General features: G+C 40.9%; 1 protein-coding gene across 11 annotated transcripts in view; it reads right to left on the bottom strand.

The window, feature by feature from the left end:
• SYNE1 (spectrin repeat containing nuclear envelope protein 1) overlaps positions 1-17322 on the bottom strand; it is a 493810-nt gene that overhangs the window by 363270 nt on the left and 113218 nt on the right. For all 11 annotated transcript variants that reach the window (XM_077349398.1, XM_077349413.1, XM_077349457.1 and 8 more), the window contains 6 exons: positions 16867-17004; positions 11442-11606; positions 9168-9280; positions 8441-8609; positions 3025-3121; positions 2175-2377 (listed from right to left, as the gene is read on the bottom strand). In XM_077349398.1, the coding sequence (XP_077205513.1) occupies positions 2175-2377; positions 3025-3121; positions 8441-8609; positions 9168-9280; positions 11442-11606; positions 16867-17004 (885 nt within the window). The remainder of the gene's footprint in view (positions 1-2174; positions 2378-3024; positions 3122-8440; positions 8610-9167; positions 9281-11441; positions 11607-16866; positions 17005-17322) is intronic.

Raw genomic sequence — 17322 nt, 5'->3', positions numbered from 1 at the left:
TTGATATTCCCAATTCTGTGGAAACCATACAGAAACTGCAACAGGATGAGAAACTGAAGCATCTAACAATTTAAGTCCTTGTTAGCACAATTAAATTTACTGTTAAATTATTGTTTAATGAATTCTCCTTAACACATTAAACTACTTCTACTGAATCACTGTTCTATCAAATTCAGTATTGTCTACTCAGACAGGCAATGGCTCTCCAGCATTTCAAGCAGAGGTCTCCATGTCACCTACTACCCAGTCCTTTTTAATTAGTCATTGAGGAGTGAACCTGTGACTTTCTATATGCCAAGCAGATATTCTACTACTGAGTCAGGGTCCCTTTGTTAGCTTTCAACGAGCTTTCTCTTAAGTCAATAAAAACTCATTTTTATCAAGAAGGAGAGCGATTGTCATTTGGGGTATACATTTATATCAGAAAGAATCACACTATGAAATTAATCATCCTGCTTCACTGCAATATCAGAAGGACCTTAAAATGACGTGAAGTTCCACCGATCACTCCAAAGCAAAGCAGAGACATCCAAAACACCATGAGCAGCTTTGGATCACTATCTTTTGCATTTGACTCATAATTCTTCCCCCTTTCATCAGTTTTATTGCCTGAAGAATATTCTTACATTTAAAGAAGGTGGTTTCAAAGCTCTTAGAAGGACTTCTACTCTCAAATTTACCTACTCAACTACTACAGTAATCTGTTTTGGGTGCTCCCATCACTGGAGACTAAGTGCAGACTGTTAATTGGTACTATTTTGCTTCCTCTTCCAAGCAATAGTTGTCTACAAATCAAACCAGTTTGGATTCAGCCAGAAACTATTTGGCCATATCCAAAATAAACAAACACCCCTTCACCTTTTCCAATTTGGCCACATCTGAAAAGTTTTGGGGCTTCTGTCCCCTCCTCCCCATCCCAGGTAGCAGTGTCTCCACTGCCTGAGAAGGAGGGGGGGAGACAGCACCCACCAACAGCTGATGATGACAGGTGTCCCACCCCCCTCCCTCAAAATCCCTCCCCAGCTGGGAAAGGATTTAAAAGGAGCAGGCGCAACCCCTGTCATCAACAGCTGTTCAGCACGCAGGCCTCACTTAAAGGGCACTCCCTGAGAAATTGGGGAGTGTGTTTAAGTGGGCCAAATCATGGCTGAATCACAATTCAGTCACTTTGATTCGAACCATTTGAATGCAGGGAATGGGTGGTTTGGCTCAAAGAAGCCAAAAAAGTACATATGTCAGCATCAGTTCAGGTACTTCTTGGCTTATCTGAGCTGAACCTCCCTTGCCTAATGTTCATTCACCACAATAATAGACACAAACAGTGGCCTCATCCACCTCCATGCGATTAGCAATTTGTGGATATGGAGAAAGGTCTATGTACATAGGCTCCCTCCTTGCAAAGGGAAAGTCTGCTTTTCAAACGCTTGGGATCACATGGATGGAGCTTATGGAGATAAGGTGTCTCCATGCATGGATGCTTTGCTCATGAGCAAGCAATTACATGGAGCTGGGAGGGCACGACTGTGTCAGTTCCCACTCTTTGTGCATCAATGGAAACTGCAAACAGACCATCCGCAGAGGGCTATTGAACTATGAAAATGTGACAGCACAGCATTGTGCACTTGGTACTCTGATCACTGTCCATCAGTCTATCCTACATGACAAACAGAATGGTAATTTCCTAGTATATTCAGATATCCCCTAATTAGGCTTAATGCCACTGGACAAATGAAATGTATGAAGATACTATGTGTGATGTTCAAGGATTCTTTAAGCATCTCTTCTCCTGGGTATTATTTTATGACTCTAGGATTTTTCCAAATTTGACAATTTTATATAGCCCTTATATGGTGTAACCTAGTGTTGTATTTTATTCAATTGGTATGATGTACATTTAAACATATTTTCTACTAGACCTAAAATACAGATTATAATCAGACATTATTATTAAAGGTAACTGGAAAAGACAAAAATCATAACCATGATAAAAATTTAAATGGCAAATATATTCTAATTTTTTTCAGAAATTTCTTTCCATTTTGATATTTATTTATTTAATTTATTGTACTTAATAAATTCAATTTATAGCCCGCCCATCCCACAGCAGGCTCATGTTGTTCATTTTTTCCTGAACTGTGACCTTTAGACACAGTACTCAAATGTAATTGCTTTACCTTTTTTGCATGTTCAGGTTGATTCAGCATTTTTTCAGCATCTTCCAGCCAGGCCTGCAGACTGGCCACTGTGCTGCTATAGCGGTCCCAGTTGGTAATGACTTCCTCTAACATACTCCTCACACTTCTCACTTCTACTGACAAGTGCCTCCACTGTGTGGTTGTATCATTCATGAACCTCACCACAGCCTCAATTTCGTCCGCTAGAATACAATAATGTGAATTAATATATATCTTGAAACAGGATGAGAGTGATGAAGATGAAGAAAATAATGACACTGACAATAGAACAAGAAGACTTTTCTCAGCAATCCTTACAAAGACTCTGAAAAATAGGTCAATAATATTATCCACATTTTTCAGATGTGGTTCTGAGGCTGAGAGACAGTAGATTGTTTTGAGGTCTAATTTAGCTTCTTATAAAGGAATACCTTCCTATTGCAAATGATAAATGTAGGAAATTAGGAAACATTACAGGTTACATGCAATCAACATCAATGTGCATGGTGAAGAACTGGCTTAAAATGAAGCACATTAACTAGGCTTCAAATTAGGTTGTCAAAGGATTCCTCAGATGTAGTCTGTGACCCCTTCCCTTTCAAAAGTTTCAATGTAATAAGGAGAACAAATGACAAAAAACGTAGATTGCCTACTATCTTAGCAACAATATAGCTGTAAAATGTATTCATCTTGCTGCCCATGCCCCCTGAACTCACACACAAGGGTTCTAATTTTGTCATTTCCCAAATTGCTTAGCAACATCTACAGTTCAGCTTGACTACACAAAAATGGAATCTTAAACAGTACTTTATAACAGTATCAGTGTTAAAACAAATGCATCATTACTTACGTGAGCCATTAGCTTTAGCATACATCTCAGCTGCTTTTTTCAGGATTTGGTATGTTACTTCGTATTGCTCAAAAAATTTGTTATTTTCAATAACAGACTGAAAATAAAATAAGAAAACATTCAAGACAGTAATAAAGTTTATGAGCAAATAAAAACATTCTTTATATCCAAGTATGTTAATGAGTTTTGCCCAATATTTTACCTCTACATACTCTAATAAATCTATAGGTGAAAACACCACTGCATGTTAACTAATGTTACAGAATCTTCATAACATATCTTTTCTACTGGAAAATGTAAATGAAATTCAAAGAGCCTGCTGAAACTTTTCAAGATTTAGAGAAAGATGGTGACAACTTTAATTATTAGAAATAATACCGTAATTAGAAACGAGATCTCTTTTTACAATGGCAACATTCAGGAAAAAATTAAGCACATTTATTTACAAACATTTCCGTCTAAACATCCGGAAGAAGGTACTGACAGAGCGGTTTCTCAGTGGAACAGGCTTCATCAGGAGGTGGTGGGTTCTCTATCTTTGGAAATTTTTAAACAGAGGCTGGATAGCCATCTGACGGAGAGGCGGATTCTGTGAAGGTTCAAGAGGGTGGCAGGTTAACTTTGGTTGTGCGATAGGGTTGTGAGTGTCCTGCATAGTGCAGGGGGTTGGACTAGATGACCCAGGAGGTCTCTTCCAACTATATGATTCTATATCAAACTTTTCTTTACTTGGGCAATATCGATTGTCAAGAATGTTGGAGACAGTTATGGTAACGGAAGCCAGTCAACGAAAGGGATTTGATGCAAATTGTTGTAAGAAGCATTGCACACAAAAACTTTTTTCCCCTGCCTCTGAAATCATTCTTGAGAGTCAGGGGATCCTCGGAAACTCAGCACTGTAGTACCTAGAATTCTACTGCATACTGCAATTTTAGTGGGTTGTAGTGGGAAAAGGAACTGGCAGAAATGATCAAATTCAAAGGTTTATATCAAAAGTTGTTCCATTCATACAGGAGATTATTCAGCACTGTGGTAGGGTGGGGCCTAATTATTTCCATTTTATGTTCCAATTGTATCTACCTGCTTCAATTAATATTATGTTCACAATGATTCTCCCTTTACCCTCAAGACTGTGTGTCATGAACCCCGGTAACCAGGTTTAAGAGGTAATCTCACGCGCACTCCCAGGATGTTGATCCCCTCACTGACTCCATGGCTATAAACCCTGTTGGCTTTCCACTTCACTTTGCATTCCAAAGCGTCTCCCTGCCAGTGCACCCTTATCACTTCCTGACCTTGTCGAGCTCTGCGAAGTCTCAACACTTGCAACTTTTAGATCAAAGAGTATTCCCAATCGCTCCCTTGAGAACTGTTGCTTTTTCCTGACATGTGAATCCATCTGACCCTCCCCCCCCATCCTTCCCCAGGTATAAAACCCCCTAGGGGAAATTGGTCCTTTATCTCTGGCAAAGAGTATGCTCATCGAATTGTTCCTGTTGGTGCCCATTTGTCTTAGTCTACTGAATAGATATTCCTTTTGGATTTCACTACAATCATGGTCTTGAGGAATTGATTGTTCCAGTGACTTTACAGGGGCATCCTCTGCCTGGTTCATGACAAGTTGGCAGAGACCCTAAAAATTCCCTGTTAATCCCTGGTTCTGAGCACCTCACATTGACATATCAGAGGCACTAGGAAAGGACTCAGGGAATGAACCAGCTGCCCAAAAGCCGTTGGGCAGCGGGGCAACAACTTTACCACACATGGCAGACCTTACCCTAACCGGGGGTGAGGGCAGTTACCGGGAGAAGCCCACTCGCCATGCGGGCCCGCCCGTGGACCAACCTGGCAGCCCCAGAATAAAAGAATCACAGAAACATATAGTTGGAAGGGGCCATACAGGCCATCTAGTCCAACCCCCTGCTCAACGCAGGATCAGACCAAAGCATCCTAAAGCATCTAAGAAAAGTGTGCATCCAACCTTTGCTTGAAGACTGCCAGTGAGGGGGAGCTCACCACCTCCTTAGGCAGCCTATTCCACCGCTGAACTACTCTGACTGTGAACAGTTTTTTCCTGATATCTAACCTATATTGTTGTAGTTTAAACCCATTACTGCACGTCCTTTCCTCTGCAGCCAATGGGAACAGCATCTTGCCCTCCTCCAAGTGACAACCGTTGAAATACTTAAAGAGGGCTATCATGTCCCCTCTCAACCTCCTTTTCTCCAGGCTGAACATTCCCAAGTCCCTCAACCTATCTTGATAGGGCTTGGTCCCTTGGCCCCAGATCATCCTCTTCACTCTCCTATGTACCCTTTCAATTTTATCTATGTCCTTCTTGAAGTGAGGCCTCCAGAACTGCACACAGTACTCCAGGTGTGCTCTGACCAGCACCGTATACAATGGGAATATGACATCTTGTGATTTTGATGTGATGCCCCTGTTGATACAGCCCAAAATGGCATACACCTTTTTTACCGCTGCATCACACTGCCTGCTCATGTTTAGTTTACAATCCACAAGTATCCCAAGGTCTCGTTCACACACAGTGTTACCTAGAAGCGTATCCCCCATCCAGTAGGCATGCTTTTCATTTTTCTGACCAAGATACAGAACTTTACACTTATCTTTATTAAATTGCATCTTGTTCTCATTTGCCCATTTCCCCATTGTGTTCATATCTCGTTGAACTCTGTCTCTATCTTCTGGAGTATTTGCCAGCCCTCCCAATTTGGTGTTATCTGCAAACTTGATGAGTAGTCCCTCCACCCCCTCATCTAGATCATTAATAAATATGTTAAAAAGTACCGGACCTAGCACCGAGCCCTGAGGTACCCTGCTACTCACCTCCCTCCAGTCTGATGAAACACCATTGACAACAACTCTTTGAGTGTGGTTCTCTAACTAATTCCCTATCCACCTAACTATCTGAAAATCCAGATTGCAGTCCTTCAATTTATCCATCAGAACATCATGGGGAACCTTATCAAAAGCTTTACTAAAATCCAAGTAAACGACATCAACCGAATTTCCACGATCCAGCAAACCTGTTATTCATCAAAAAAGGAAACCAGGTTGGTCTGACAGGACCTGTTGGAGACAAATCCATGCTGACTTCCTTGGATCACTGAATTGTCCTCCAGATGTTTGCAGATCGCTCCCTTTAATATCTGCTCCATTATCTTCCCCACAACAGAGGTCAGACTCACTGGTCTGTAGTTTCCCGGGTCATCCTTCCTCCCTTTTTTGAAGATCGGAATAACGTTTGCTCTCTTCCCATCCTCTGAGACATCTCCAGTCCTTAAAGAGGTCCCGAAGATGATGGACAAGGGTTCTGCAAGTTCTCCGTAAAGTTCTTTGAGCACTCTTGGGTTCATTTCATCCGGCCCAGGGGATTTGAACCGCAGGGGAACGTACGTTGTCTATTCTATTCGCCCCATGTCTGGAGGGGGAATGGTACCTGTCAGCGCAACCGCCCCTGAGATAGTGCTTAGGGAATGGACAGGCCCAGAACTATGAACCCGGGCAGTGGGCCAAGCGCCCCACGCCCCGGAGAGTGAGTAGGACCCGGTTATCACCATGGAGGAGGACTCCCCCAGACTTATCCCGAGTCTTGAGTCCCCACGGTTCCCCAAGGACCAGTTGGACGACCTTCTTGGTGCAGATCCCTTTCAACAAGGAGTCAAAACCTGAGTCTACAGCCCAAAACTCGACCTCATGTTTAAATACAAGGAGGAGCAGAGGGGTGAGATCAACACCCCCAGACAGACCGTGCCAGAGTTCCATGAACTGTACAAGGCCCATCTTTCCCTGGAGGAGGCCAAGACCTGGAAACGAGGAGAGGAGACAGAGCGAGTTGGCAAACCAAGGGGCCACGGCCACTGCTGCCAGGGTGGTGGCCGCGAAGTCCCCTCCTAGCACAGGGACCCACTCCACTGCCAGAACACCGATGGTTGGTGGTCAAGCAAAGGCCCGGGCACAGACCCACAGCACCCCGGCCCACACCTACATAAACAGAGTCTGGAAATACTGAAAATGGTCCACATTTATTGAGATTGTAAAGTTGTGCTCATAGTTGTAATTTTAATGTTTTCCCAATAGAACAATACATCTCTGCTTTCTACCTTCAGTCTACATTAATATGTTGCTCTCCCATATATGAGTCAACTGGTAAGAGTAAAACAATGGGAAGGTCAAGTATCATAGAATCATAGAGTTGAAAGGGACCTCCTGGGTCATGTAGTCCAACCCCTGCACTCTGCAGGACAGTCACAACCCTATTGCCCATCCACTGTAACCTGCCACCCCATTGAATCTTCACAGAATTAGCCTCTCCATCAGATAGCTATCCAGCCTCTGTTTAAAAATTTCCAAAGATGGAGAACCCACCACCTCCTGAGGAAGCCTGTTCCACTGAGAAACTGCTCTAACTGTTAGGAGCTTCTTCTAGATGTTTAGATGGAGGTTCTTTGGAATTAATTTCATCCCACTGCATCTGGTTCATCCCTCTGGGGCAAGAGAGAACATCTCTGCTCCATCCTCTATATTGGGGGTCATCAACCCCTGGTCTGCGGCCTGGTACCGGGGCACAAAGGCCACGGTACCGGGGCGCAAAGGCTGCTGACTCATGTTCAATGTATGTTCTACTAAGACTCCTAGATCCTTTTTTGCACATACTACTGCCAAGACACATCTTCACCATCTTGTATTGGTGTATTTGGTTTTTCCTACCTAAATGCAGAATTTTACATTTTACATTTACATTGAATTTCATTTTATCCAGTTTAGATCAGTTGTCGAGCCTATCAAGATCATCCTGTATTATGATTCTGTATTCTGTTGTGATTACTACCCTCTCAGTTTAGTATCATCTACAAATTTAATAAGTATCCCTAATCCCTCATCCAAATCATTTATAAATATGTTGAACAACACAGGCCCCAGGACAGATCCCTGGGGCACTCCACTTGTCACTCTTCTCCAAGAGGATGCTGAATCATTTTCAAGTACCCTTTGGGTACCATCAGTCAACCAGTTATCGATTCACGTGACAGAATAAGGATCCATACTGCATTTTACCAGCTTGCTAATAAGAATATCATGTGGAACCTTATCAAAAGCTTTACTGAAATCCAGATAAACTATGTCCACAGCATTCCCCTAGTTTGACTTTTAAGACCATATAGGATCAGAAGAACTTTTTCAGACATTCATGCTATTTCTGTATCCTCATGAAGATAAAAAAGATGTTCTGAAATTTATGTAAGCCTCTAGTAAAGCTGGATAGCCATCTGATGGAGAGGCTGATTCTGTGAATACAGACACAGACACATAGACTCATGAACAGAAGTGATACTGTTTGAAAAAGGGATCATTCAGAATAAGCAAAGATCATGTTTAAAAAACTTCAACTTACCATATAGTTTTGGAGCAAAAGTTCTACAGACTCCCTTCTTCCATATTTAATAATCCATGATTTTAATTTTGACTCCGCCAGAACCAAGAGAGATAGCAGACGGTATTTTAATTCCAAGAACTCCATTTTCAGCAGATGAAGCTCAGATGTGGAGGCAACAAAATTAAACCTAGGCAAGAACCATACTGTGTTAAAACAGTGAAACAACAAATAGAAAAATTAGGTTTTATGCTGCTAAGACAAAAATCTGAAGGTAAATTTGATTTTGTATTATTCTGATAATTGTTCATTATCAGCAAACAAATCATATATGTCTTACAGATAGATCCTAAATATACTTATTCAGGGCTCAGTAGAGTATACTTACCATTAAATATATTTAGGGTTGCAGCCTAATTAACTTTCATATCAATTCATATTAACAAGTAGATCCATTTCTCCCCTTTCCCATTAGAATCAGAACAATATTGTTACATAATATTCCTCCTATATTTAGCTAAATGGCAACTAGAAATCAGTCTGAGCAAAAATCCTTTTTTTCAAAATCTGTACCTCAATTAATTTCAAGGATTTAAAAAAAATACTGTGCTGCATGGGATATTTGTTAGTTCTACAACATAGAAATACCCACAGGAAAGCAACCATACACTCTGTTTTAACTGAAAAGAACATAAGAACGAACAGGTTCTTTATCCACTGAATCAGTGAAGAATGAAATTAGACTTACCTCTCTGCCATATCATCTAGCTGCTCTGGTGGAACTGGAACTCCATTGACAGATCGAGCTCTGTGTATCTCCTGGAATGTTCTTTTGTAGCCATCTATATTTTTAAGCACATCCTAATATGGATTTGTGAGGGAGAAAAAGACTCTCAGTAAGCAATCCAGAAAGGTACAATTTTTAAAAGCTGCACTGATGACTCAATGCATGCAAGCGTTTGTTCATGCTGTCATAGCAGCATGAGCTTCTAGAGAAGGAAAGTGCCTTCTGAGATATTGTGCTAAAACTGTGCCTTATAATTCCAGCATGTTTTTAAAAAGGCAATTCTGACACTTTCTGAAGCATTCAGAGCTGTAAGGGAACATGTTGCCTGAGCTACCTATCTGTACTTCTGTTGAGAGGAAAAAATATAACTTTGCTACTGGTAATATTTTATAACAGTAATCTCTCCCCATACGAATTGCTGTTTTCAGTGTTCTCTGCACCTAGGTTTGTCTCCCCCTCCCTCAACAAAACACCTGAAGATCCAATCTCACAAGGTCATTGTGTGTTCAGTGCATAATGACCTCTGGCACACAGAGTACTCAATGGTTATATTCTTTATGTTACAGAGTGCAGTTTCTAAACCGTACATCTCTGATAAAATATAAACCAGAATAAGCTTAATCATAAGAGCTATGTTCTTTAGTATCTAAGCAACAGCATTTCACAAGGTTTACTTATTAAAATGAATTACTAATAATCAGCATTCTAGAAGTATTCATAAATAAAACATGCTGAGTCTTAGGGAGATTGCAAGAGTGTGAAGTTTAATTGGCTGTATAATTTCCTTGTTAAACAGTTTTGTCTGTTAAAGAAAGGCTTGACCCCTTTTGAACTTTATAGGATTTAGCTCATGGGCTGGAAACCCTGCAGCCTGTTTCCTGCTAGGGAAGGGATTTCCTTCACATGTCCTAAGGATGTCAGGTCTATTAGAATATGCAAAAGCTGCGCTGTGTATGATTCAACACCATGTGAAGAAAATCCTATAGTGACATCCAAGATGTGTAATTAGCATAGTTAGAATAGGAAGCTCCTCCCATGTCCTAATTGGCTCATTTGGAGACTTTGAAAGTACCATTTTCATGTTCTAACACTTGAGACAAGAATTTAGAACTGTGAAAACTATACCTTAAGGCAGGGGTAGTCAACCTGTGGACCTCCAGATGTTCATGGACTACAATTCCCATGAGCCCTGGCCAGCAAGTAAAGCTTGCATAGGAATACTTGCTTCAAATTCACATTCAGCTGTAAAACATACTAGAAAACTACTGCTAGCCTGAACTGTTTCACATGGCTTTTCAGGTGTATAGTAGAACAGTACCATTACACTATGAGCTTCTTGAAGACACAACTCTCATTGACCAATGACTAACATTCTTTCAACCAAATAGATTTTAAAAGAATCTGAAAGCAAAAACAAATATTGGTCATCATAACCCAGCTTAAACCACATTGATGACTAGATGACCTTGGAGAGACCCTTCCACCTCTATGATTCTATGATTTCAATAGAGGAAGTGAGCATGTGTTTAAATAGAGATACTTGAAAGTGGTTAACTTTGGCATAATGAACATTTTCTGTTTTGAAACTGTCCTGTGCATTTGATTTACGTTTAGAAAATTTCTTGCAATAATCATTTTACTTTGGTTTCCAGGATTTTTTAGACATAGGTATATCACAGCTATTGTACATATTTGGGCCTGCATTGTGCAAATATCATAGCAGACCTCAAAACAATAACAATCTCTTTTGCCCCTTTGAGAACAGCAACATTTCTCACTATTTATAAGATATGTGGGTCCTGTCCTACTTTGAAGCTGCTGGTTAGCATTGATATTAGAAACCTCAAGTTATGTTTTTTTGAAGCCACACCATTGCTTGGCTGGAACAGTGGAGTTGGGTCTCTAGAGTTATACCGCCATCTTGAGATTATTGATATTGGGATTTTACTGTATTGGTTTTCATGTTTTAAGGGGAGATTTATGGGTATTTTATATTGTAAGCCACCACGAGATGGCATTGTTTGAGAGTGGTGATGTATGTATGTATGTATGTATGTATGTATGTATGTATGTATGTATGTATGTATGTAAGTATGTATGTATGTATGTATGTATGTATAAATAAATAAATAAATAAATAAATTGCAGATTTTGACATACCTTCCTACAATGTACAATACTTAGCTAGTTTTAAAGATTTTATATTACCACCCTGAAATTACAAGGCATACAAACCTTATGCTGTTCTAGCTTCCTATGTATTGTATTTGCTGTTTCCTCATGAGCTTGCTGGACAATTATTTCCTCTCCAAGAGCAGTCTCTGCCCTATAAAGCCAAGCCCCAATACTGCCCAAAGGAGCAGGAAGAGATTTATCAAGCTGCAGGTGCCATTCAAATAACTGGAAAAGACAAATGCATACATATTATTATCTATATATAAATGATAAATGATATGATATGATACCTGGTCTTGAAAAAAGTGAATTTTCAAATTCAGAATGCATTTATTTATCAAATGACAGAATTACACTCAGGAAGCATATCTTTAAACCGCTCGGGGAATGGTATAAATAACTGGTTAAGGGCTAAGTGGGCGGGGCCGGGCCAGATGAGGGCACAATAGGAAGGTCCTTCACGCCTTCCAATTGGGCCCACACCAGGACAGACAAGAGTTCTAGCCAGGTGCGACAGCGTGAGTACAGAGGGAGGCCTTCCCCTCGGGTCCAGAAGCACACCCGGGGCTTCAAAGAGGCCCCAAGTGTACTTCTAGGCCCAACGGGAAGGGCATGCTGCCACTGGGGGGGAGGGGGGAAGGAGGCCTTCCCACCGGGCCCAGCAGCACTCTTTGAGGCCCTGGGTGTACTTCTAGGCCCGGCAGAAAGGCTGCCCTACTATCTCTATACTTTCCTAAACCTCTCCTCTCCTTTCTGCCAAAAAACCTAAAATACCCCTGCCACTGCAAACTTAAATGGACTCCGGGGAATGGTAGAGGACAGGAAGGCCTGGAGGATCATTGTCCATGGGGTCGCGATGGGTCGGACACGACTTCGCACATAACAACAACAACAACAACAACAACCCCTGCCACAAACCCACTACATGGCAAGATACTCTCCCATCCACCCTTTCTAGCGCCCGTTGTATTTACAACGGGCTTTAAATCTAGTAATAATATAAAATACATAATCAAGTTGATACAATGGGTGGACAGATAGATTGAACAATCCTACTAAATGCTATCGAAATTTTCAATCCACTCAGTCACAGCTTGGTAAAGTTCAAACAGCTCCATCACATATCCCTGGAAAGCAGGATGCTCACATTCCAGCAACAGATGAAAGGTAGTTTGACAGGCTGTACCACAATCATATTCAAGTCCTGTAATTCTGACTTACCGTATTTGCCGGCGTATAAGACGGCTGGACATATAAGAAGACCCCCCCGGCATTTCCACTCAAAATATAGAGTTTGTCACCATTGTACAGCCGCAGTGTGACCGCAGAGCCTTCGGCCTGCCCCTGCATCTCCCTGTGACCGGCACTAGTGTGCAAGTGCGAGCTCTGCATAAACACGGGGCGGGCAGGAGCGCCGCTGCTTCCCGCTGAGCAGAACGGGCCAGTCACGCTGAAAAGGCTGGCACCCCTGTCTCGCTGCTGATGCTCGCAGCAGCCACGCTGATGACCCGCCATGGCCACGCTGGATACTGTGCGTTACTGGATGGTATGTAGAATGAGGTGGGCGGGCATCGGGAGGCCACTATGGGCACCGGGCAGGCATCGGGAGGCCACTATGGGCAGCTATGTCTATCCCAACTGAAGTGCACCCGGCTTATAGGATGACCCCCCCACTTGGAGGCATGTTTTTCAGGGGGGGGGAAGTAGTCTTATACGCCAGCAAATAGGGTATTTAAACATCAGGTCTGTGCATCTGTCAACTTAAGAACCATCTGAAGAAATCAGCCCCAAACACCAACCGTCCTACACTCAGGATTTTAACTATATAAAGAGAAGGCTTTTAACCTATTTTGAGAGCCAGTTTGGTGTAGTGGTTAGGAGTGCAGACTTCTAATCTGGCATGCCAGGTTCGATTCTGCGCTCCCCCACATGCAAACAGCTGGGTGACCTTGGGCTCGCCATGGCACTGATAAAACTGTTCTGACAGAGCAGCGATATCAGGGCTCTCTCAGCCTCACCCACCTCACAGGGTGTCTGTTGTGGGGAGAGGAAAGGGAAGGCGACTGTAAGCCACTTTGAGCCTCCTTCGGGTAGGGAAAAGCGGCATATAAGAACCAACTCTCTTCTTCTTCTTCTTCTTCTTCTTCTTCTTCTTCTTCTTCTTCTTCTTCTTCTTCTTCTTCTTCTTCTTCTTCTTCTTCTTCTTCTTCTTCTTCTTCTTCTTCTTCTTCTTCTTCTTCTTCTTCTTCTTCTTCTTCTTCTTCTTCTTCTTCTTCTTCTTCTTCTTCTTCTTCTTCTTCTTCTTCTTCTTCTTCTTTTCTTCTTTTCTTCTTCTTCTTCTTCTTCTTAATTATTTTAAAAACCTAATTAGATGTATATAATTAATATTTTATGTTTATTCATTTATAAATGGGAAGGGCAGGCTATAAAAATAAAATAATTATTATATTATTTGTATACCATCTTCCATGCTTTATGTGCCAAGTCAAATCCTGAGGACCTTTAGTTCATGTTTATCAGGTTATGGATATTGGGCAGAACTGAATGTATCCATATTCACAACCATTCATTCCTTAGCTCAAAATTTTGTTATTGCAGGATATATGCAGAACTTATTGCCAGGGGTCGGAACCTTAGTCTGGATAGTCACGTCAGTCATGGATGTTATTTCACATGTGTATTTTTGCTGCTACATTGGTAAGATGATATTTGTAGCTCATGGTCCTGTCCAGGTTAATGCCAAGGTACACAGATATATGATTGTGTGTAAGTCAGGAACTATTAAGGTAAGCATTCAGTTCATGGTTGGCAAGATCATTACTGAGATCGAAACAGGAACATTCTGTTTTTCCAGTATTTGGAATGAGCTGCCTTTCATATTAGTAGCTAAAATTTCAAGGTCAATATTTCCTCCATTCTTTCAATTGATTTGTGCTGTACTGGAATTGCCATGACATTGGCATAAGCAAGCTTTCTGAATATTGTCTCAGGAAGATAAGAAATGTATAGATTGAAAATAACTGGAGCAAGGACTGAGCCCTGGGGTAAACTATTATTCAGTTTCTTCTGCTTGCTAATTGACTGATCCATAATACTTGGAAAGTACTAGAACTCAACATGTTATTTAAGAGTCAATATAGTATTCCTCCAGACAGTGTCATAACTGTTGGTGTCTTAACACATTCTGATCCTCTGTCTCAATGAAACTTGCTAAGTTGAGAACCTTGTCTTCACAATTACAATAAGGTCTAATTCCTGCTTGCTCTATAGGGACAAGTTGAGAAATTCTATCACTGATTCTGTTAGGTTTAGCCTTTCAATGAGTTTATAATGAGCTCAGAAGGAAAATAGGTAACTTTCTGCCATATGTTTCGGTTTTCCATGTTTCAGAATAGCAGCTATCTTTGCTTTCTTGAATTCCCCTAGGAGTCATCCTGCACTCATGTTGTCAGTGAGAAACTTTGCAAACCACTTCTTAATTAACATGCTTCTGTTGATCAGAAACTCATTATGGATGCAGTCAAAGCCTAATGCCTGTGAATTTGAAGCAACCTTGAGCCGGCTGCTGGGATTGAACTCCCGGCCTCATGGGCAGAGCTTTCAGACGCTGCTTTACCACTCTGCACCACAAGGGGCTCTATAAATCCGTTAGATACAAAACAGAGAGATGTTTCAAGTACATAACTGATCATACACATTTGTCCTGCTCATTTACAGTTCATGCATCACCTCCATCAAAAACCATTCCCACCCTTCCCCTATTGTCCTATCAAATGTTTCAAAGCTCAGTCTCACCCAGCTCCAAAGCCTTACCTCCTTCTCCCCACACAAACATGGCCATATCCTGTGGGTTTTTATGGTTTGGGAGATACAACTGGAAGAAACAATTAGTAACTGAATGTATGAATCATGATGCTGGACTAGGTGGACTACTTTGATCTAGCAGGGCTCTTCCTATGATTATATTCTTATTTCGCGACATGCCATACCCTCGCGATGAGTGGCACAGGAGGAAGGTCATTGCTCTAGCACTCTAACACTCTGTGAGTACTTGTTGGGAAGAGCTTGAATAATCCCAAGAACAATTGTATAGTCTGTTTAACAAGTTTATAGACAGGAATGGAATTCAATCAACAAGACATACATGGATGACATTATGTAATTGTGAACAACTTGCACTTTAAAAATTTTAAATGTTTAAAATTATCTGATTTAGCAATGTTTTTATCCACTTAGAATTATCAATATCTTGAATTATAAACCCCAGTACCTAAATTAATATCATGATAAAGACTAGAAAGGGATTCTATCCCAAAAATGTCCACATTATTCATTAGGAGGCAAAGTTTATTGTGGACGATGAAAAACAGTGAATATCAAAAGAGCATGACTGTAAACAAGCAAGTCCCACTGTATGTGGTGTGCTTTATTTCCTTTTAAGAATGTACAGGATTTAGGATATATTAGTGTGTTGCAACGTACAACTAGAGCTGTGAAAATCTATATTTTTTTCTTTAAATATTGTTATTGCCATTGCACTATGAGCCCATAGAAATGTGCAGATTCGCAGAAATTCAAAATGTGGTTATAACACAAACTGATTAAACAGACATCACTGTAGCCAGTTTATGCATTATGTGAACCACATGAAAGCCATTCTTCTAACAAATCTTTGAAAAACTTATATGGTATATAATGGGGTACATCCATGACCAAGGAAAATGTCTAATGTGACTTGGGGTTAAAAATATCCCCCCAAAAATTATTAGGTGAGATTGGTAGACTTATAGAAGAGAACATTCTCTGTTGTGCCTCCTCCCAAACGTTGACACTTCTTTCTCCTTGAGATCCAGGTGTTCCCCTCTCTGATAGTATGATAGCAATTCAGAGCTCTTTAAAAATTTTACAGTTTAGCCTACACAGTAATCCCAACCAGTAGTATTGGCAAGCCAGTAGGCTAAGCCTTACCAGGAATATTGGCAAATTGGATGCATGCCAGAGTTGTACCAGCATACTGATGTTCAGCCAAAGTGACATCACAGAACACAGAACACTCTAGGATTTATAAACATACTGTGACATCACTTCAAAAGTAACATTTGGGCACCAGCATCATGCTGGCACACCAAACTCCATCCCTTAAATTCTCCCAACTGAGACCATCCAAAACTGGCTTGTTTTACTCCTACCTTTATGTTTTGGTTTACTTTGCTTTTGCTTCTTTAGCAGCATTTAGTATTCTGAATGTGGGTTCTGATTATTCCTGCTGCTTTAGGATTGGGTGGGGTGGAGTTCAGTTAATTTTATTGTTGTGGCCAATATTTTTTATTGTTTAAAAATTGATTATTAAAATATTTATTTTGTTGTAAGCCACGCTGAGTGCATTTAAAGTAGAAGGGCGGGGCCAAAAACCTCAAAGATAAATGAATAAAAGAAAGTTTTCCTTCATCTTAAATGCTCCCATGATATTTTTTCATAAACTTACCCTGGAAGTAACTCTATCCCATGCCTGCTTCACCAATGCTTGATCAAGTGACAGTTTACCATCCTTCCTTACAGACTGGATTGCAAGTTCAATCTGTTTCCTCTTTACTTCATACTGTACTCTACAATGTTTAAATGACTTCCAGAGAGAGAGGGAAAGAGAAACAGTACAACAATGAGTGAAAAAATGGGCTAGAAGGGTACCAGTTGTAATATTTTATAAAGATCAGCTAGTACATTTTTCAAAATAGTTGCTCCCAGAAAATAAATACAAACATGAGATAGGGGAGGACACTCGTCTCACTCAACACGGGAGGACGAGGGGCAGAAAATGAACTTCCTATTATGATCAAATAACCCAAGTATATCACAATGATTTGAGTGTAGCTTTAGGCCTTCAGGATATAAACATGCCTGTATCTGTTACTCCTGTTGTTTCTGAAAACATTTGGAGTCA

The sequence above is a fragment of the Paroedura picta genome, chromosome 1 (assembly GCF_049243985.1).
Source record: "Paroedura picta isolate Pp20150507F chromosome 1, Ppicta_v3.0, whole genome shotgun sequence".
In the NCBI taxonomy this organism is placed as follows: domain Eukaryota; kingdom Metazoa; phylum Chordata; class Lepidosauria; order Squamata; family Gekkonidae; genus Paroedura; species Paroedura picta.
This window is presented reverse-complemented; position numbering and strand designations above follow the sequence as displayed.